Raw genomic sequence first — 23,478 nt, forward strand, 5'->3', positions numbered from 1 at the left:
ACAGTACCACTACCCCTGTATATATACACTGCACAGTACCACTACCCCTGTATATATACACTGCACAGTACCACTACCCCTGTATATATACACTGCACAGTACCACTCCTCCTGTATATATACACTGCACAGTACCACTCCTCCTGTATATATACACTGCACAGTACCACTACCCCTGTATATATACACTGCACAGTACCACTCCTCCTGTATATATACACTGCACAGTACCACTCCTCCTGTCCTGTATATATACACTGCACAGTACCACTCCTCCTGTATATATATATATACACTGCACAGTACCACTCCTCCTGTCCTGTATATATACACTGCACAGTACCACTCCTGTATATATACACTGCACAGTACCACTACCCCTGTATATATACACTGCACAGTACCACTACCCCTGTATATATACACTGCACAGTACCACTCCTCCTGTATATATACACTGCACAGTACCACTCCTCCTGTCCTGTATATATACACTGCACAGTACCACTCCTCCTGTATATATACACTGCACAGTACCACTCCTCCTGTATATATACACTGCACAGTACCACTCCTCCTGTATATATACACTGCACAGTACCACTCCTCCTGTATATATACACTGCAAGTACCACTCCTCCTGCATATATACACTGCACAGTACCACTCCTCCTGTATATATACACTGCACAGTACCACTCCTCCTGTATATATACACTGCACAGTACCATTCCTCCTGTCCTGCATATATACACTGCACAGTACCACTCCTCCTGTATATATACACTGCACAGTACCACTCCTCCTGTATATATACACCGCACAGTACCACTCCTCCTGTATATATACACCGCACAGTACCGCTCCTCCTGTCCTGTATATATACACCGCACAGTACCACTCCTCCTGTATATATACACTGCACAGTACCACTCCTCCTGTATATATACACTGCACAGTACCACTCCTCCTGTATATATACACTGCACAGTACCACTCCTCCTGTATATATACACTGCACAGTACCACTCCTCCTGTATATATACACTGCACAGTACCACTCCTCCTGTATATATACACTGCACAGTACCCTCCTCCTGTATATATACACTGCACAGTACCACTCCTCCTGTATATATACACTGCACAGTACCACTCCTCCTGTATATATACACTGCACAGTACCACTCCTCCTGTCCTGTATATATACACTGCACAGTACCACTCCTCTTGTATATATACACTGCACAGTACCACTCCTCCTGTATATATACACTGCACAGTACCACTCCTCCTGTATATATACACTGCACAGTACCACTCCTCCTGTATATATACACTGCACAGTACCACTCCTCCTGTCCTGTATATATACACCGCACAGTACCACTCCTCCTGTCCTGTATATATACACTGCACAGTACCACTCCTCCTGTCCTGTATATATACACCGCACAGTACCACTCCTCCTGTATATATACACTGCACAGTACCGCTCCTCCTGTCCTGTATATATACACTGCACAGTACCACTCCTGTATATATACACTGCACAGTACCACTCCTCCTGTATATATACACTGCACAGTACCACTCCTCCTGTATATATACACCGCACAGTACCACTCCTCCTGTATATATACACTGCACAGTACCACTACCCATGTATATATACACTGCACAGTAACACTCCTCCTGTATATATACACTGCACAGTACCACTCCTCCTGTATATATACACTGCACAGTACCGCTCCTCCTGTATATATACACTGCACAGTACCACTCCACCTGTATATATACACTGCACAGTACCACTCCTCCTGTCCTGTATATATACACTGCACAGTATCACTCCTCTTGTATATATACACTGCACAGTATCACTCCTCTTGTATATATACACTGCACAGTACCACTCCTCCTGTCCTGTATATATACACTGCACAGTACCGCTCCTCCTGTATATATACACTGCACAGTACCACTCCTCCTGTATATATACACTGCACAGTACCACTCCTCCTGTATATATACACTGCACAGTACCACTCCTCCTGTATATATACACTGCACAGTACCACTCCTCCTGTCCTGTATATATATGCACTGCACAGTACCACTCCTCCTGTATATATACACTGCACAGTACCACTCCTCCTGTATATATACACTGCACAGTACCACTCCTCCTGTATATATACTCTGCACAGTACCACTTCTCCTGTCCTGTATATATACACTGCACAGTACCACTCCTCCTGTATATATACACTGCACAGTACCACTCCTCCTGTATATATACACTGCACAGTACCGCTCCTCCTGTCCTGTATATATACACTGCACAGTACCACTCCTCCTGTATATATACACTGCACAGTACCACTCCTCCTGTCCTGTATATATACACTGCACAGTACCGCTCCTCCTGTCCTGTATATATACACTGCACAGTACCACTCCTCCTGTCCTGCATATATACACTGCACAGTACCACTCCTCCTGTATATATACACTGCACAATACCACTCCTCCTGTATATATGCACTGCACAGTACCACTCCTCCTGTATATATACACTGCACAGCACCACTCCTCCTGTATATATACACTGCACAATACCACTCCTCCTGTATATATACACTGCACAGTACCACTACCCCTGTATATATATACACTGCACAGTACCACTCCTCCTGTATATATGCACTGCACAGTACCACTCCTCCTGTATATATACACTGCACAGCACCACTCCTCCTGTATATATACACTGCACAGTATCACTCCTCTTGTATATATACACTGCACAGTACCACTCCTCCTGTATATATACACTGTACAGTACCCTCCTCCTGTATATATACACTGCACAGTACCACTCCTCCTGTATATATACACTGCACAGTACCACTCCTCCTGTATATATACACTGCACAGTACCACTCCTCCTGTCCTGTATATATACACTGCACAGTATCACTCCTCCTGTATATATACACTGTACAGTACCACTCCTCCTGTATATATACACTGCACAGTACCACTCCTCCTGTATATATACACTGCACAGTACCACTCCTCCTGTATATATACACTGCACAGTACCACTCCTCCTGTCCTGTATATATACACTGCACAGTATCACTCCTCCTGTATATATACACCGTACAGTACCACTCCTCCTGTATATATACACCGCACAGTACCACTCCTCCTGTATATATACACCGCACAGCACCACTCCTCCTGTATATATACACTGCACAGTACCACTCCTCCTGTATATATACACTGCACAGTACCACTCCTCCTGTATATATACACTGCACAGTACCACTCCTCCTGTCCTGTATATATACACTGCACAGTATCACTCCTCCTGTATATATACACTGTACAGTACCCTCCTCCTGTATATATACACTGCACAGTACCACTCCTCCTGTATATATACACTGCACAGTACCACTCCTCCTGTATATATACACTGCACAGTACCACTCCTCCTGTCCTGTATATATACACTGCACAGTATCACTCCTCCTGTATATATACACTGTACAGTACCACTCCTCCTGTATATATACACTGCACAATACCACTCCTCCTGTATATATACACTGCACAGTACCACTCCTCCTGTATATATACACTGCACAATACCACTCCTCCTGTATATATACACCGCACAGTACCACTCCTCCTGTATATATACACCGCACAGCACCACTCCTCCTGTATATATACACTGCACAGTACCACTCCTCCTGTATATATACACTGCACAGTACCACTCCTCCTGTATATATACACTGCACAGTACCACTCCTCCTGTATATATACACTGCACAATACCACTCCTCCTGTATATATACACTGCACAGTACCACTCCTCCTGTCCTGTATATATACACTTCACAGTACCACTCCTCCTGTATATATACACTGCACAGTACCACTCCTCCTGTATATATACACTGCACAGTACCACTCCTCCTGTATATATACACTGCACAGTACCACTCCTCCTGTATATATACACTGCACAGTACCACTCCTCCTGTATATATACACTGCACAGTACCACTCCTCCTGTATATATACACTGCACAGTACCACTCCTCCTGTATATATACACTGCACAATACCACTCCTCCTGTATATATACACTGCACAGTACCACTCCTCCTGTATATATACACTGCACAGTACCACTCCTCCTGTATATATACACTACACAGTATCACTTCCCTGTATATATACACTGCACAGCACCACTCCTCCTGTATATATACACTGCACAATACCACTCCTCCTGTGTATATACACTGCACAGTACCGCTCCTCCTGTATATATGCACTGCACAGTACCACTCCTCCTGTATATATACACTGCACAGCACCACTCCTCCTGTATATATACACTGCACAGTATCACTCCTCTTGTATATATACACTGCACAGTACCACTCCTCCTGTATATATACACTGCACAGCACCACTCCTCCTGTATATATACACTGTACAGTACCCTCCTCCTGTATATATACACTGCACAGTACCACTCCTCCTGTATATATACACTGTACAGTACCACTCCTCCTGTATATATACACTGCACAGTATCACTCCTCCTGTATATATACACTGTACAGTACCACTCCTCCTGTATATATACACCGCACAGTACCACTCCTCCTGTATATATACACCGCACAGCACCACTCCTCCTGTATATATACACTGCACAGTACCACTCCTCCTGTATATATACACTGCACAGTACCACTCCTCCTGTCCTGTATATATACACTGCACAGTACCACTCCTCCTGTATATATACACTGCACAGTACCACTCCTCCTGTATATATACACTGCACAGTACCACTCCTCCTGTATATATACACTGCACAGTATCACTCCTCCTGTATATATACACTGCACAGTACCACTCCTCCTGTATATATACACTGCACAGTACCACTCCTCCTGTATATATACACTGCACAATACCACTCCTCCTGTATATATACACTGCACAGTACCACTCCTCCTGTATATATACACTGCACAGTACCACTCCTCCTGTATATATACACTGCACAGTACCACTCCTCCTGTATATATACACTGCACAGTACCACTCCTCCTGTATATATACACTACACAGTATCACTCCTCCTGTATATATACACTGCACAATACCACTCCCCCTGTATATATACACTGCACAGTACCGCTCCTCCTGTATATATGCACTGCACAGTACCACTCCTACTGTATATATACACTGCACAGCACCACTCCTCCTGTATATATACACTGCACAGTATCACTCCTCTTGTATACAGTGGGGCAAAAAAGTATTTAGTCAGTCAGCAATAGTGCAAGTTCCACCACTTAAAAAGATGAGAGGCGTCTGTAATTTACATCATAGGTAGACCTCAACTATGGGAGACAAACTGAGAAAAAAAAATCCAGAAAATCACATTGTCTGTTTTTTTAACAATTTATTTGCATATTATGGTGGAAAATAAGTATTTGGTCAGAAACAAACAATCAAGATTTCTGGCTCTCACAGACCTGTAACTTCTTCTTTAAGAGGCTCCTCTGTCCTCCACTCATTACCTGTAGTAATGGCACCTGTTTAAACTTGTTATCAGTATAAAAAGACACCTGTGCACACCTTCAAACAGTCTGACTCCAAACTCCACTATGGTGAAGACCAAAGAGCTGTCAAAGGACACCAGAAACAAAATTGTAGCCCTGCACCAGGATGGGAAGACTGAATCTGCAATAGCCAACCAGCTTGGAGTGAAGAAATCAACAGTGGGAGCAATAATTAGAAAATGGAAGACATACAAGACCACTGATAATCTCCCTCGATCTGGGGCTCCACGCAAAATCCCACCCCGTGGGGTCAGAATGATCACAAGAACGGTGAGCAAAAAGCCCAGAACCACGCGGGGGGACCTAGTGAATGAACTGCCGAGAGCTGGGACCAATGTAACAAGGCCTACCATAAGTAACACACTACGCCACCATGGACTCAGATCCTGCAGTGTCCCACTGCTTAAGCCAGTACATGTCCAGGCCCGTCTGAAGTTTGCTAGAGAGCATTTGGATGATCCAGAGGAGTTTTGGGAGAATGTCCTATGGTCTGATGAAACCAAACTGGAACAGTTTGGTAGAAACACAACTTGTCGTGTTTGGAGGAAAAAGAATACTGAGTTGCATCCATCAAACACCATACCTACTGTAAAGCATGGTGGTGGAAACATCATGCTTTGGGGCTGTTTCTCTGCAAAGGGGCCAGGACGACTGATCCGGGTACATGAAAGAATGAATGGGACCATGTATCGTGAGATTTTGAGTGCAAACCTCCTTCCATCAGCAAGGGCATTGAAGATGAAACGTGGCTGGGTCTTTCAACATGACAATGATCCAAAGCACACCGCCAGGGCAACGAAGGAGTGGCTTCGTAAGAAGCATTTCAAGGTCCTGGAGTGGCCTAGCCAGTCTCCAGATCTCAACCCTATAGAAAACCTTTGGAGGGAGTTGAAAGTCCGTGTTGCCAAGCGAAAAGCCAAAAACATCACTGCTCTAGAGGAGATCTGCATGGAGGAATGGGCCAACATACCAACAACAGTGTGTGGCAACCTTGTGAAGACTTACAGAAAACGTTTGACCTCTGTCATTGCCAACAAAGGATATATTACAAAGTATTGAGATGAAATTTTGTTTCTGACCAAATACTTATTTTCCACCATAATATGCAAATAAAATGTTAAAAAAACTGACAATGTGATTTTCTGATTTTTTTTTCTCAGTTTGTCTCCCATAGTTGAGGTCTACCTATGATGTAAATTACAGACACCTCTCATCTTTTTAAGTGGTGGAACTTGCACTATTGCTGACTGACTAAATACTTTTTTGCCCCACTGTATATACACTGCACAGTACCACTCCTCCTGTCCTGTATATATACACTGCACAGTACCACTCCTCCTGTATATATACACTGCACAGTACCACTCCTCCTGTATATATACACTGCACAGTACCACTCCTCCTGTATATATACACTGCACAGTACCACTCCTCCTGTATATATACACTGCACAGTACCACTCCTCCTGTATATATACACTGCACAGTACCACTCCTCCTGTATATATACACTGCACAGTACCACTCCTCCTGTATATATACACTGCACAATACCACTCCTCCTGTATATATACACTGCACAGTACCACTCCTCCTGTATATATACACTGCACAGTACCACTCCTCCTGTATATATACACTGCACAGTACCACTCCTCCTGTATATATACACTACACAGTATCACTTCCCTGTATATATACACTGCACAGCACCACTCCTACTGAATATATACACTGCACAATACCACTCCTCCTGTATATATACACTGCACAGTGCCACTCCTCCTGTCCTGTATATATACACTGCACAGTACCACTCCTCCTGTATATATACACTGCACAGTACTGCTCCTCCTGTATATATACACTGCACAGTACCACTCCTCCTGTATATATACACTGCACAGTACCACTCCTCCTGTCCTGTATATATACACTGCACAGTACCACTCCTCCTGTATATATACACTGCACAGTACCACTCCTCCTGTATATATACACTGCACAGTACCACTCCTCCTGTATATATACACTGCACAGTACCACTCCTCCTGTATATATACACTGCACAGTACCACTCCTCCTGTATATATACACTGCACAGTACCACTCCTCCTGTATATATACACTGCACAGTACCACTCCTCCTGTATATATACACTGCACAGTACCACTCCTCCTGTATATATACACTGCACAGTACCACTCCTCCTGTATATATACACTGCACAGTACCACTCCTCCTGTATATATACACTGCACAGTACCACTCCTCCTGTATATATACACTGCACAGTACCACTCCTCCTGTATATATACACTGCACAGTACCACTACCCCTGTATATATACACTGCACAGTACCGCTCCTCCTGTATATATACACTGCACAGTACCACTCCTCCTGTCCTGTATATATACACTGCACAGTACCACTCCTCCTGTATATATACACTGCACAGTACCACTCCTCCTGTATATATACACTGCACAGTACCACTCCTCCTGTATATATACACTGCACAGTACCACTCCTCCTGTATATATACACTGCACAATACCACTCCTCCTGTATATATACACTGCACAATACCACTCCTCCTGTATATATACACTGCACAGCACCACTCCTCCTGTATATATACACTGCACAATACCACTCCTCCTGTATATATACACTGCACAGTACCGCTCCTCCTGTCCTGTATATATACACTGCACAGTACCACTCCTCCTGTATATATACACCGCACAGTACCACTCCTCCTGTATATATACACTGCACAGTACCACTCCTCCTGTATATATACACCGCACAGTACCACTCCTCCTGTATATATACACTGCACAGTACCACTCCTCCTGTATATATACACCGCACAGTACCACTCCTCCTGTATATATACACTGCACAGTATCACTCCTCTTGTATATATACACTGCACAGTACCACTCCTCCTATATATACACTGCACAGTACCACTCCTCCTGTCCTGTATATATATATACACTGCACAGTACCACTCCTCCTGTCCTGTATATATACACTGCACAGTACCGCTCCTCCTGTATATATACACTGCACAGTACCACTCCTCCTGTATATATACACTGCACAGTACCACTCCTCCTGTATATATACACTGCACAGTACCTCTCCTCCTGTATATATACACTGCACAGTACCACTCCTCCTGTATATATACACTGCACTGTACCACTCCTCCTGTATATATACACTGCACAGCACCACTCCTCCTGTATATATGCACTGCACAGTACCACTTCTACTGTATATATACACTGGACAGTACCACTCCTCCTATCCTGTATATATACACTGCACAGTACCACTCCTCCTGTATATATAAACTGCACAGTACCACTCCTCCTGTATATATACACTGCACAGTACCACTCCTCCTATCCTGTATATATACACTGCACAGTACCACTCCTCCTGTATATATACACTGCACAGTACCACTCCTCCTGTATATATACACTGCACAGTACCACTCCTCCTGTATATATACACTGCACAGTACCACTCCTCCTGTATATATACACTGCACAGTACCACTCCTCCTGTATATATACACTGCACAGTACCACTCCCCCTATCCTGTATATATACACTGCACAGTGCCACTCCTCCTGTATATATACACTGCACAGTACCACTCCTCCTGTATATATACACCGCACAGCACCACTCCTCCTGTATATATACACTGCACAGTACCACTCCTCCTGTATATATACACTGCACAGTACCACTCCTCCTGTATATATACACTGCACAGTAACACTCCTCCTGTATATATACACTGCACAGTACCACTCCTCCTGTATATATACACTGCACAGTACCACTCCTCCTGTATATATACACTGCACAGTACCACTCCTCCTGTATATATACACCGCACAGTACCACTCCTCCTGTATATATACACCGCACAGCACCACTCCTCCTGTATATATACACTGCACAGTACCACTCCTCCTGTATATATACACTGCACAGTACCACTCCTCCTGTATATATACACTGCACAGTAACACTCCTCCTGTATATATACACTGCACAGTACCACTCCTCCTGTATATATACACTGCACAGTACCACTCCTCCTGTATATATACACTGCACAGTACCACTCCTCCTGTCCTGTATATATACACTGCACAGTACCACTCCTCCTGTATATATACACTGCACAGTACCACTCCTCCTGTCCTGTATATATACACGGCACAGTACCACTCCTCCTGTCCTGTATATATACACTGCACAGTACTGCTCCTCCTGTCCTGTATATATACACTGCACAGTACCACTCCTCCTGTCCTGTATATATACACTGCACAGTACCACTCCTCCTGTCCTGTATATATACACTGCACAGTACCGCTCCTCCTGTATATATACACTGCACAGTACCGCTCCTCCTGTATATATACACTGCACAGTACCACTCCTCCTGTATATATACACTGCACAGTACCACTCCTCCTGTATATATACACTGCACAGTACCACTCCTCCTGTATATATACACTGCACAGTACCACTCCTCCTGTCCTGTATATATACACTGCACAGTACCGCTCCTCCTGTCCTGTATATATACACTGCACAGTACCGCTCCTCCTGTATATATACACTGCACAGTACCGCTCCTCCTGTATATATACACTGCACAGTACCACTCCTCCTGTATATATACACTGCACAGTACCACTCCTCCTGTATATATACACTGCACAGTAACACTCCTCCTGTATATATACACTGCACAGTACCACTCCTCCTGTATATATACACTGCACAGTACCACTCCTCCTGTATATATACACTGCACAGTACCACTCCTCCTGTCCTGTATATATACACTGCACAGTACCACTCCTCCTGTATATATACACTGCACAGTACCACTCCTCCTGTCCTGTATATATACACGGCACAGTACCACTCCTCCTGTCCTGTATATATACACTGCACAGTACTGCTCCTCCTGTCCTGTATATATACACTGCACAGTACCACTCCTCCTGTCCTGTATATATACACTGCACAGTACCACTCCTCCTGTCCTGTATATATACACTGCACAGTACCGCTCCTCCTGTATATATACACTGCACAGTACCGCTCCTCCTGTATATATACACTGCACAGTACCACTCCTCCTGTATATATACACTGCACAGTACCACTCCTCCTGTATATATACACTGCACAGTACCACTCCTCCTGTATATATGCACTGCACAGTACCACTCCTCCTGTCCTGTATATATACACTGCACAGTACCACTCCTCCTGCCCTGCGTATATACACTGCACAGTACCACTTCCCTGTATATATACACTGCACAGTACCACTCCTCCTGTCCTGTATATATACACTGCACAGTATCACTCCTCCTGTATATATATACTGCACAGTACCACTCCTCCTGTATATATACACTGCACAGTACCACTCCTCCTGCCCTGCGTATATACACTGCACAGTACCACTTCCCTGTATATATACTGCACAGTACCACTCCTCCTGTCCTATATATATACACTGCACAGTATCACTCCTCCTGTATATATACACTGCCCAGTACCACTCCTCCTGTATATATACACTGCACAGTACCACTCCTCCTGTCCTGTATATATACACTGCACAGTACCACTCCTCCTGCCCTGCGTATATACACTGCACAGTACCACTCCTCCTGTCCTGTATATATACACTGCACAGTACCACTCCTCCTGTCCTGTATATATACACTGCACAGTACCACTCCTCCTGTCCTGTATATATACACTACACAGTACCACTCCTTCTGTCCTGTATATACTGTATACACTGCACAGTACCACTCCTTCTGTCCTGTATGTACTGTATACACTGCACAGTACCACTCCTCCTGTCCTGTATATATACACTGCACAGTACCACTCCTCCTGTCCTGTATATATACACTGCACAGTACCACTCCTCCTGTCCTGTATATACTGCACAGTACCGCTCCTCCTGTATATATACACTGCACAGTATCACTCCTGCAGTAGGAGAAACACGGGGAGAACATACAAACTCCTTGCAGATGTTGTCCTTGGTGGGATTTGAACCCAGGACCCCAGCGCTGCAGTGCTAACCACTGAGCCATTGTTGCTGCCCCACTTCTAATGTCCTGTGTACTGGGTGTAATTTGTATGTCAGATGTGTTTTACCTTCTTTGATCTCAGGAGTCTCGGGGTGCCCGTCTGTGCTGCTTCCACTCTCTGAGGCTGCAGAGTATCTGTCCGTTACTTCCCCCTATGGTAAACAATACAGTATTAAACTCCTGTACTCAAGACCATGAGCTGCCAGCAAAATTACTCTATACATCAGTCTACGAATGGGTGAAGCCGGACTCTCAGACTTTCTCTATGAGTGGGTGAACGTGGTTTCTCAGACTTCCTCTACGAGTGAGTGAAGCCGGACTCTCGGACATTCTCTACGAGAGGGTGAAACTAGACTTTTGGACTTTGTCTACGAGTGGGTGAAGCTAGACTCTCGGACATTCTCTACGAGAGGGTGAAACTGGATTCTTGGACTTTGTCTACGAGTGGGTGAAGCTAGACTCTCGGACATTCTCTACGAGAGGGTGAAACTAGACTCTTGGACTTTGTCTACGAGTGGGTGAAGCTAGACTCTCGGACATTCTCTACGAGAGGGTGAAACTGGATTCTTGGACTTTGTCTACGAGTAGGTGAAGCTGGACCCTGATTTTCTCTATGAGTCAGTTAGGCTGGACTGTCGGTCTCTCCCTACAAGTTTGTGAAGCTGGACTCTCGGACTTTCTCTACAAGTTGGTGAAGCTGGATTCTTGAACTCTCTCCACATGGCCTCTGATATCTGCTGTTTCCATCGCTGTTCTCAGATCTGATAGATTCTGATTGTACCTTGTTGTGGATGAGTCGCTGATTGTCTGCAGCGGTCAGTGAACTCTCCAGGATGGACTCACTCTGTGTCCCACTGATGTCCTGTATAACCTGAGGAGCAGAGACACCTTTATTTCAGCCGCACATTAATCCATAGCTCACACCCCAATAATGACGCATACCCCAACATTCATCTCAGTATCTGAAGGTTTTCTATAAAACTGCCACACTTTAAAAACATCGGAAAAAAATTCACGACCGCGAACAGACTACATGACGCGAGTGTGACCGGCAATGTGAGGAGGTGACCGCTCATTGTCCATTGTCTCCAGCTCTGATTTATCAGCTTTTCCAGGTTTTATACGGAAATTTCAGCTTTTATCTCAGGATCTTTGATGTCTCTGCAGCAAACGTTCCCACGTAACAGTTCTCTGCCCATCAAGGGGCCACTAATAATCTGGACGAGGTGAAGACCCTGCGCCCAGTGATTACAGAGGCTTTCTATTCTCTACATGAAAGAAGAAGTTTCTTAGCCCCCACAGATGGAAAAGACGCAGGGTCTCGGGGTGATGGCTGCTCATTAAAGGGGCATTCTTCTTCATCATTAATGAATGGTTCAGCAACAAGAACAAGTCTTAAGTTCTGCCCCTCAGACACCTGACATTTACTGTTGAAGACACTAACTGGTACTGACCAGAAACGGCACCAGAAGGTCCAACATGACAGTGACAGACGTCTGCCGGTCCTAGATGACAGTGACAAACGTCAGCCAGTCCTAGATGACAATGACAGACGTCTGCCAGTCCTAGATGACAATGACAGACTTCTGCCGGTCCTAGATGACAGTGACAGACGTCTGCAGGTCCTAGATAACAGTGACAGACGTCTGCTGGTCCTAGATGACAGTGACAGACATCAGCTGGTCCTAGGTGACAGTGACAGACGTCTGCCGGTCCTAGATGACCGTGACAGACTTCTGCCGGTCCTAGATGACAGTGACAGACGTCTGCAGGTCCTAGATAACAGTGACAGACGTCTGCTGGTCCTAGATGACAGTGACAGACATCAGCTGGTCCTAGGTGACAGTGACAGACGTCTGCCGGTCCTAGATGACCGTGACAGACGTCTGCCGGTCCTAGATGACAGTGACAGACGTCTGCCAGTCCTTGATGACAGTGACAGACGTCTGCCAGTCCTAGATGACAATGACAGACTTCTGCCGGTCCTAGATGACAGTGACAGACGTCTGCAGGTCCTAGATGACAGTGACAGACGTCTGTCGGTCCTAGATGACAGTGACAGACGTCTGCCGGTCCTAGATGACAGTGACAGACGTCTGCAGGTCCTAGATGACAGTGACAGACGTTTGCCGCTCCTAGATGACAGTGACAGACGTCTGCCGGTCCTAGATGACAGTGACAGACATCTGCCAGTCCTTGATGACAGTGACAGACGTCAGCCGGTCCTAGATGACAGTGACAGACGTCAGCCAGTCCTAGATGACAGTGACAGACATCTGCTGGTTCTAGATGACAGTGACAGACGTCTGCTGTTCCTAGATGACAGTGACAGACGTCTGCCGGTCCTAGATGACAGTGACAGACGTCTGCCGATCCTAGATGACAGTGACAGACGTCTGCCGGTCCTAGATGACAGTGACAGACATCTGCCAGTCCTAGATGACAATGACAGACGTCTGTCAGTCCTAGATGACAATGACAGACTTCTGCCAGTCCTAGATGACAGTGACAGACGTCTGCAGGTCCTAGATGACAGTGACAGACGTCTGCCGGTCCTAGATGACAGTGACAGACGTCTGCCAATCCTACATGACAGTTATAGACGTCTGCCGATCCTGGATGACAGTAACAGACATCTGCCAGTCCTAGATGACAGTGACAGACGTCTGCCGGTCCTAGATGACAGTGACAGACGTCTGCTGGTCCTAGATGACAGTGACAGACGTCTGCCAATCCTACATGACAGTTATAGACGTCTGCCGATCCTGGATGACAGTGACAAATGTCTGCCGGTCCTAGATGACAGTGACAGACGTCTGCCGGTCCTAGATGACAGTGACAGACGTCTGCTGGTCCTAGATGACAGTGACAGACGTCTGCCAATCCTTCATGACAGTGACAAACGTCAGCCGGTCCTAGATGACAGTGACAGACGTCTGCCGGTCCTAGATGACAGTGACAGACGTCTGCCGGTCCTAGATGACAGTGACAGACGTCTGCCGGTCCTAGATGACAGTGACAGACGTCTGCCGGTCCTAGATGACAGTGACAGACGTCTGCCGGTCCTGGATGACAGTGACAGACGTTTGCCGCTCCTAGATGACAGTGACAGACGTCTGCCAATCCTACATGACAGTTATAGACGTCTGCCGATCCTGGATGACAGTGACAGACATCTGCCAGTCCTAGATGACAGTGACAGACGTCTGCCGGTCCTAGATGACAGTGACAGACGTCTGCCAGTCCTAGATGACAGTGACAGACGTCTGCCAGTCCTAGATGACAGTGACAGACTTCTGCCAATCCTACATGACAGTTATAGACGTCTGCCGATCCTGGATGACAGTGACAGACGTCTGCCGGTCCTAAATGACAGTGACAGACGTCTGCCGGTCCTAGATGACAGTGACAGACGTCTGCTGGTCCTAGATGACAGTGACAGACGTCTGCCAATCCTACATGACAGTTATAGACGTCTGCCGATCCTGGATGACAGTGACAAACGTCAGCCGGTCCTAGATGACAGTGACAGACGTCTGCCGGTCCTAGATGACAGTGACAGACGTCTGCCGGTCCTAGATGACAGTGACAGACGTCTGCAGGTCCTAGATGACAGTGACAGACGTCTGCCAATCCTACATGACAGTTATAGACGTCTGCCGATCCTGGATGACAGTGACAAACGTCAGCCGGTCCTAGATGACAGTGACAGACGTCTGCCGGTCCTAGATGACAGTGACAGACGTCTGCCGGTCCTAGATGACAGTGACAGACGTCTGCAGGTCCTAGATGACAGTGACAGACGTCTGCCAGTCCTAGATGACAGTGATAGACTTCTGCCGGTCCTAGATGACAGTGACAGATGTCTGCTGGTTCTAGATGACAGTGACAGACGTCTGCAGGTCCTAGATGGCAGTGACAGACGTCTGCCAGTCCTAGATGACAGTGATAGACGTCTGCAGGTCCTAGATGACAGTGACAGACGTCTGCAGGTCCTAGATGACAGTGACAGACGTCTGCTGGTCCTAAATGACAGTGACAAACGTCAGCCAGTCCTAGATGACAGTGACAGACGTCTGCCGGTCCTAAATGACAGTGACAAACGTCAGCCGGTCCTAGATGACAGTGACAGACATCTGCCGGTCCTAGATGACAGTGACAGACGTCCGCAGGTCCTAGATGACAATGACAGATGTCTGCAGGTCCTAGGTGACATGGACAGATATCAGTTGGTCCTAGATTACAGTGACAGACCTCTGCCGGTCCTAGATGAGAGTGACAGATATCTGTAGGTTTCTAGATGACGCTGACAAATATCTGCAGGTCCTAGATGAGAGTGACAGATGTCTGTAGGTTTCTAGATGACAGTGACAGACGTCTGAGGGTCATCGATGACAGTGACAGACGTCTGAGGGTCATCGATGGCAGTGACAGACGTCTGCAGGTCATCGATGGCAGTGACAGTCATCAGCTGGTCCTAGATGACATTGACCGATGTCCGCCAGTCCCCAGTTACCTTCAGCCACTGCAGCGCCTGCTCCCGGCTCTGCATCCCCAGCACTATCACGTCACCATTCGTCGGGGTGATCTTCAGCTTGTGCTCCTTTTTCCGGACTTGCTTTTCTTTGTGTGTCACCGCGCAGCCCAGTAAAGTGATGTCCAGCTGAGGGTTCTGCTCCTTGGAGCTTTTATAACACTGAGGAGGAGAATGTGCAATTAACACTTCATTATCCGGCAGCACCACCACGGATGAGGCCGGAGGGCGAGCAGAACAGGACGGGCTTTACCATTAGGCGATTGTCCCTGATCACACACAGCTGTTTTGCCCACTGTCCCAGCCACTTCTTCCTCCACAGAAAGGCGCAGATCAGAGCGTCCTTCATCAGCTCAATAGAAGCTTCCGTTGATGGCCATTGGTGCTGATGGGCGACACACTTTCCCCGGGTATTTTCTTCTTCATCGTAAGACTCATACGAGCTACTGACAGCTTCTCCGTCCTCTGAAAAGTGACAAATAGAAATAAAACATGAGTAAAACACAAGCAGATATGGGGTCTAGTTACAATGTATCAGGACATGATGGAGATTCCTGCTGCTGCTGTGTTCAGCTCACAGAGCATTGTCTGCACTGATACATTGTAACAAGTCCTCTTGTTGTGCGTTTAGATTCCCAGTCGCTTCCCCCCCCCCACAGCATGCACTCTCACAATCTGCAGCTGCATCCCCCTCCTCCCTGTGTCTTTTACTATAACACTTTGAAATTGCATAGAAATTTCCAAATAATCCATGCCGAGATCCTACATACAAAGAAAAGGGCTACAAAGCCGGGACGGTGAGGAGGACACGGTCCTCTAACACCCGGCATTGCACCAGCACTACACACGGAGCCGTCTCCAGATTCTGCTTCCTTCCCACAGTCTTTGGAATCTGGAAAGTGACATTTCACAGAACCTGATTCCCTTTGTAACATGGAAATTTCATTGTTGTCTCTCGGTTTCTCGGTGCGTCCGGCGTGCAGCGTTCGCAGATAAACCGTTCCCCTCTCAGGTCTGAACAATCAGCGAGAAGTTTCCTCCATCTGAGCGATGAGAGCGGAGACTGATAATGAAGGGACAGAACTTTCCACATAAACCAGGAGGAATAACATGGCGCGTCCCCTGCTCCTGGACTGACAGCCCACTCCACTCAGGACGAGAGGTCCACACAAGATCAGTGTGGACGCCTCCTGGAGATCCGGGGCTTCAATGCTAAGCTTCTACATGTCCTCCCACCTATGGATACCATTACTATTGCTGGAGCCCCGGCCCCCTGAGCCTCCAGGGTCCTGCTGCCTCTGCCCCCCTATAGTTATGCTCTCTCTGGGGTCCACCATGGGAAGGCAGGGGAAGGTGGGCCCAATTCTCTTCCCACAGGAGTGGAGTGACGCTGTACTGGGCTTTGGCTCTTGCCAGGCAGCACTAGGGGAGGACGGAGGTCAAGAGGTGCTGCAGCAGACGTGATTGCCGGTGCTCCAGGACATGTGAGAATTGCTTGTATCTGTTAATCATAATATTGCACATCTTCTGGGGAAATATGGCGGCTCCATGCGTGATAGAGGCCTAACTTCACAGTGAGCACAATGTCATGTATATCCAATGTGACGTGACGCACACGGACACACGAGGAGCCGGACACTGATGTTGGGTGGTCCGGAGGCCGCACCGCGACTCCTCTGACCTTTACTAAGGAAACTTCCTTCTTTAATTCCGGTGGAGCCGATATCTGGAGCGGCAGTGTGGAAACATTCATCATGGAGACGATAGTGTATCTATAGTGGGGCGTAACACCATCCTGCCTCCGCCGGCTCCACCGACCGGCCGCTGCACACTGGTCAGGAGCCATTGTCACGCGTGCCGCAGCTTGTATGGAGCCATAAGTGGAGCATGGCGGGGATGGGTCAGTACCGCCACATAGTGCACCGATACTAGGAACAATGGTAATTACCCACTGTGGGCACCTACAACCAGCTGATCAGTGGGGGCTGCCAGAACCTATCTATAAACTAGACCTGGAAATGATTAACCCATTAATTCACTAGATATGAACCCACCAGACATCACGGACACTTACGACTTGTAGAACATTGTTACATTGTCATCGTGAATCTGAAGACAAATTTAGGAACAATGGTTACAGTAAATATGTAACAGACGGGAACCGGAGACTGGGAAGAGAAACTGCCATGAGGAAGAGTCCGGAGCTGCTGCCGAACCACAAGAGCCGGGGATCGAGATAAGGTCGCACCGCAGGAAGCAAAACTAAAAATGTCCTGTAAGTGCTGCAGAAGCCGCTGTCCAGCCCCATCATGAGGACGGCACTGAGGGGCTGTCACAAGTTCTTACACTACCGTTCAAAAGTTTAGGGTCACTTAGAAATTTCCTTATTTTTGAAAGAAAAGCACAGTTTCTTCCAATGAAGCTAACATAAAATGATTCAGAAATACACTCTATACATTGTTAATGTGGTAAATGACTATTCTAGCTGCAAACGTCTGGTTTGTAATGCAATATCTTCATAGGTTTATAGAGGCCCATTTCCAACAACCATCATCACTCCAGCGTTCTTACGGTACTTTGTGTTTGCTAACTGTGTAAGAAGGCTAATGGAGGTTAGAATACCCTTGAAAACCCTTGTGCAAGTAGGTTAGCACAGCTGAAAACAGTTTGGCTGATTAGAGAACCTATAAACCTGACCTTCCTATGAGCTAGTTGAGAATCTGGAGCATTACATTTGTTGGTTCCATTAAACTCTCAAAATGGCCAGAAAAGAAGAACTTTCATGTGAAACTCAACAGTCTATTCTTGTTCTTTGAAATGAAGGCTATTCCATGCGAGAAATTACCAAGAAACTGAAGATTTCCTACAACGGTGTGTCCTACTCCCTTCATAGGAGAAAACAAACAGGCTCTAACCAGAGTAGAAAGAGAAGTGGGAGGCCGCGCTGCACAACTCAGCAACAAGACAAGTAGATAAGAGTCTGTAGTTTGGGAAATCGATGCCTCACTGGTCCTCAACTGGCAGCTTCATTAAATAGTACACGCAAAACGCCAGTGTCAACGTCTACAGTGAAGAGGCAACTCCAGGATGCTGGCCTTCAGGGCAGAGTGGCAAAGAAAAAGCCAAATCTGAGGCTGGCTATTAAAAGGAAAAGATTAATATGGGCAAAAGAACACAGACATTGGACAGAGGAAGACTGGGAAAAAGTGTTATGGACAGACGAATCCAAGATTGAGGTGTTTGGATCACACAGAAGAACGTTTGTGAGACGCAGAACAACTGAAAAGATGCTGGAAGAGTGTGACGCCATCTGTCAAGCATGGTGGAGGTAATGTGATGGTCTGGGGTTGCTTTGGTGCTGGTAAAGTGGGAGATTTGCACAAGGGAAAAGGGATATTGAATAAGGAAGGCTATCACTCATTTGTAACGTCATGCCTTATCCTGTGGACAGCGCTTGACTGGAGCCAATTTCATCCGACAACAGGACAATGACCCAAAGCCACCTCCAAATTATGGAAGAACTATTTAGGGAAGAAGCAGCAGCTGGTATCTATCTGTAATGGAGCGGCCAGTGTAGTCACCAGATCTCAGCCCCATTGAGCTGTTGTGGGAGCAGCCTGACCGTATGGTGCAAAAAGGGCCCATCAAGGTAAAACAACTTATGGGGGGCTTCTGGAAGCATGGGGGGGAATTTCTCCAGATGACCTCCGCAAATTAACTGCTACAATGCCAAAGGTCTGCAAGTTTGTAATTGCTGCAAAGGAGCATTCTGTGACGAAAGCAAAGTTTGAAGGAGAAAATTATTATTGCAAATAAAAATCTTTTTTTCGAACCTAGTCAATATCCGGACTAGATTTTACATTCATTTGGCAAATCATGTGATTAATAAAAGTATAAGTCTTCACGGAAAACACAAAATTGTCTGGGTGACCCTAAACTTTTGAACGGTAGTGTAAATAGTAAAATTGCAAAGTTCTTGTAAAAACAACCAGCCTTGAAATTTACCTCTTAGAAATCGTCTCAGTTCTCAATAATGGAGGGGTTTTTATTTTAGTGTACAGCTTGTTACCTCGGTCACCGACCTCCCTGATGTTTCAGAGTGGCAGGTTACCTAGGTGAGGAGCAGACGTCGTGTCCGAGCCCTGCTGTGATCGCTGGATCCATCCCGCTGTGTCCCTGCAATGCTGCGCAGGTGACGGTGCCTCTGATGGCAGCACAGGGCACAGTTCAGACCTGGAATAAGCTGCTGATCTTCAGGAGCGCACCGTCCCCCCGGCAGCAGGAATCCGGGAGGCACAGCAGCGGTGCGCTCCTGAAGACAGAAGGGGGAACTCTGCCCCATACAGGAGGCTGAATTCCACCAGTGGCTCTGGCTAGAGCTGTGTCCCCCATGCTGTTCACTGCAGCTCTGCTCTATTAGGACTTTAGCTATCATTTCTGTTAACCTGAACGTTCTGCTGGCGGAGTTCAAACAGCCGTATATTCGCTCAGTGGGCGATCTATGTGCGAAACGAGCAATATGGGCTTGTTTTCACTTGCGAGTAACACGTCCGTGTCTCGCATGTGGAAACGAAGCTCTGGCGCTGGCACTCCGGAGCGGAGCGTGCGGCTCCATGTGTTGCTATGCGGCCGCACGCTCCGCTCCGGAGTGCCAGCGCCAGAGCTTCGTTTCCACATGCGAGACACGGACGTGTTCCTCACAAGTGAAAACAAGCCCTAACAACCAATGTGGCAGTGCGAACCAGGGATTTGTTGCACGCACCGATGTAGTAATTAATAATCCCAGCATGCACTTGTCTGGTCCAGGTTACAGGCCAGACAAGTGCATGTAAATTGCAGACAGCACCAGCACCCATTCGCTATGTGGCCAAGCACATGGGGATCCACACGGGCCCATGACGTCTGCAATATGCCTGCAGCTCTGCTTGTTCAGATCGGCTGCTGCACATGAGCACAAGCTCGGTGCATAAAGGAATGATACATTTGTCTCCACGTGCGCAATAGTTGGATTCCCTGATGAGTAAATCCTTATCAGAGTCGTGTCCTTCACTCACGGCCCAGATCTTTTCTGTTTATTTAACATTTCCTTATGTTTCTTAAAGAATCAGAAAAAGTCCAGAACTCTGCAACTATTTCTAGGTTCAATCTTCTTTCTCACCTTTTGTTTTATTTTTTTTTTAAATCACTTCTCCAGTCACATGCAGATTTAGATGTGACTGGAGCAAAAGCTGCAAAGTAACAGAGAACTGTGATTGCAGATTTAGATGTGACTGGAGCAAAAGCTGCAAAGTAACAGGGAACTGTGATTGCAGCAATTTGATGAAAGTATAACATTCTATGGAATTGTAATTACAGCTCTAGATGTGACTAGAGGATAAGGCAGGCCAAGGACAGTAAAGTAAGGGAATAACAAAGATTCTCAATGTGTGATTTATCAATAACCAAGACCACGTATGTACCAGGCGGCTCCGGCCTGTGAGAGTCCATCATTCCCCTCATATGTTAAATTAATAAGCCCCGATGTGAAGTGTCCAGAGCTGGGATGTCGTACCAATGACTGAGGCGTCGTACGGCTCGGCCTCCTCGTAGTAACCCTCCACTGGATCCGCCTTAGGTGACTGTGTCTTTTCCAGAATCTGAGGAATAAAGATGTTACATTGTTACTTTGTGTTTATTTATGTTCTTCTACTGTGAAACATTGTATCAAAACTGGACTCTATTGCTGCCTCTGCGCCCCCCGACGTCACAGTCCGGGGGTCTCTACATTGTAGCAGCTTTTTCTCTGCTGGTTATCTGGTGACAATTTTCTCCTTGACAAATACTTTCCCTCCCCAGCAGTTGTCAGTCTGATGACAGTTGTCAGACACCAGCCCCTCTCTTATTTCCTAGGACCTTTTGTTTAAGTTTGTATCTTTATTTTTTGATTTTCTATATAACTATTTTGCAGTTTTCTCTGGGGTCTCTGAGCTTCATAATGGGCTGATCATTCCTGTTCTGCAGAAATCACTTCCCATCAGTCTCATTATCATCACAGGAAGAATTACAATGAGCGGTAATACCTACGGATTGATAACACAAGGTTTACAATAACTGATGTCACAGATCACCTCCTCCCCCTCTCTTCACAATAACCTGTGCACGCACACAATATTCTCCTATACATGATGACAGATGATCCGCAGCTCCCCCGAACTCATCACAGAGCATGCCCATATAATGTTCTTACACAGGGTCCCCTTCTGCCTGTGTCCGCGACTGCAATACGTGATGTCACATCTCCCTTCCTCCCTTTCCCCGCACAATGATTTCATCACAGAGCATGCCCCTAACACTCTCTGAATGAAGTCAGTGGGTCACAGACACAGCTCACCTCCTCCCCCTCCCTGCACAATGATTTCATCACAGAGCATGCCCATAACACTCTCTGAATGAAGTCAGTGGGTCACAGATACAGCTCACCTCCTCCCCCTCCCTGCACAATGATTTCATCACAGAGCATGCCCATAACACTCTCTGAATGAAGTCAGTGGGTCACAGACACAGCTCACCTCCTCCCCCTCCCTGCACAATGATTTCATCACAGAGCATGCCCATAACACTCTCTGAATGAAGTCAGTGGGTCACAGATACAGCTCACCTCCTCCCCCTCCCTGCACAATGATTTCATCACAGAGCATGCCCATAACACTCTCTGAATGAAGTCAGTGGGTCACAGACACAGCTCACCTCCTCCCCCTCCCTGCACAATGACCTCTGCACACATCGCGGCTAAATAAACCCTCAGCCACAGGCGTCACAGTCAGGTCCTGCCTATTGTTGTCTTTGTGACTGTTGTAATGCACATCTCTACATCTTGTTAACAGGAGTTTAGCCAAGATGGCCGCGGCCTTAAAGGGGTTGTCTGGTGAAAATAAGTTTTCATCTCTCCATTCGGTTAGTGATAGCCTATTGGTGGGGGTCCAGTGGCCAGGATTCTTGCTAGAATGGATCATACCTGACTACTGCAGTCATTATCTACGGAGCTGATCCTTCCCTTTAAGACCCCAATCTCCGGCCAAATAATGGCAACTGAAATGGGCCATTGCACCAA

General features: G+C 46.6%; 1 protein-coding gene across 2 annotated transcripts in view; it reads right to left on the reverse strand.

Moving 5' to 3' along the window:
* Positions 1 to 23,478, reverse strand: part of AFAP1L2 (actin filament associated protein 1 like 2) — a 194,446-nt gene that overhangs the window by 38,438 nt on the left and 132,530 nt on the right. For both annotated transcript variants that reach the window (XR_011318563.1, XM_069754358.1), the window contains exons 5-9: positions 21,940 to 22,024; positions 16,642 to 16,853; positions 16,371 to 16,550; positions 12,636 to 12,725; positions 11,922 to 12,006 (exon numbers count right to left, since the gene is read on the reverse strand). Coding sequence is in view for 1 of the 2 variants with exons in the window: in XM_069754358.1 (XP_069610459.1) it covers positions 11,922 to 12,006; positions 12,636 to 12,725; positions 16,371 to 16,550; positions 16,642 to 16,853; positions 21,940 to 22,024 (652 nt within the window). In the remaining variant the exon portion in view is untranslated. The remainder of the gene's footprint in view (positions 1 to 11,921; positions 12,007 to 12,635; positions 12,726 to 16,370; positions 16,551 to 16,641; positions 16,854 to 21,939; positions 22,025 to 23,478) is intronic.

The sequence above is a fragment of the Ranitomeya imitator genome, chromosome 2 (genome assembly GCF_032444005.1).
Source record: "Ranitomeya imitator isolate aRanImi1 chromosome 2, aRanImi1.pri, whole genome shotgun sequence".
NCBI classification, from domain to species: domain Eukaryota; kingdom Metazoa; phylum Chordata; class Amphibia; order Anura; family Dendrobatidae; genus Ranitomeya; species Ranitomeya imitator.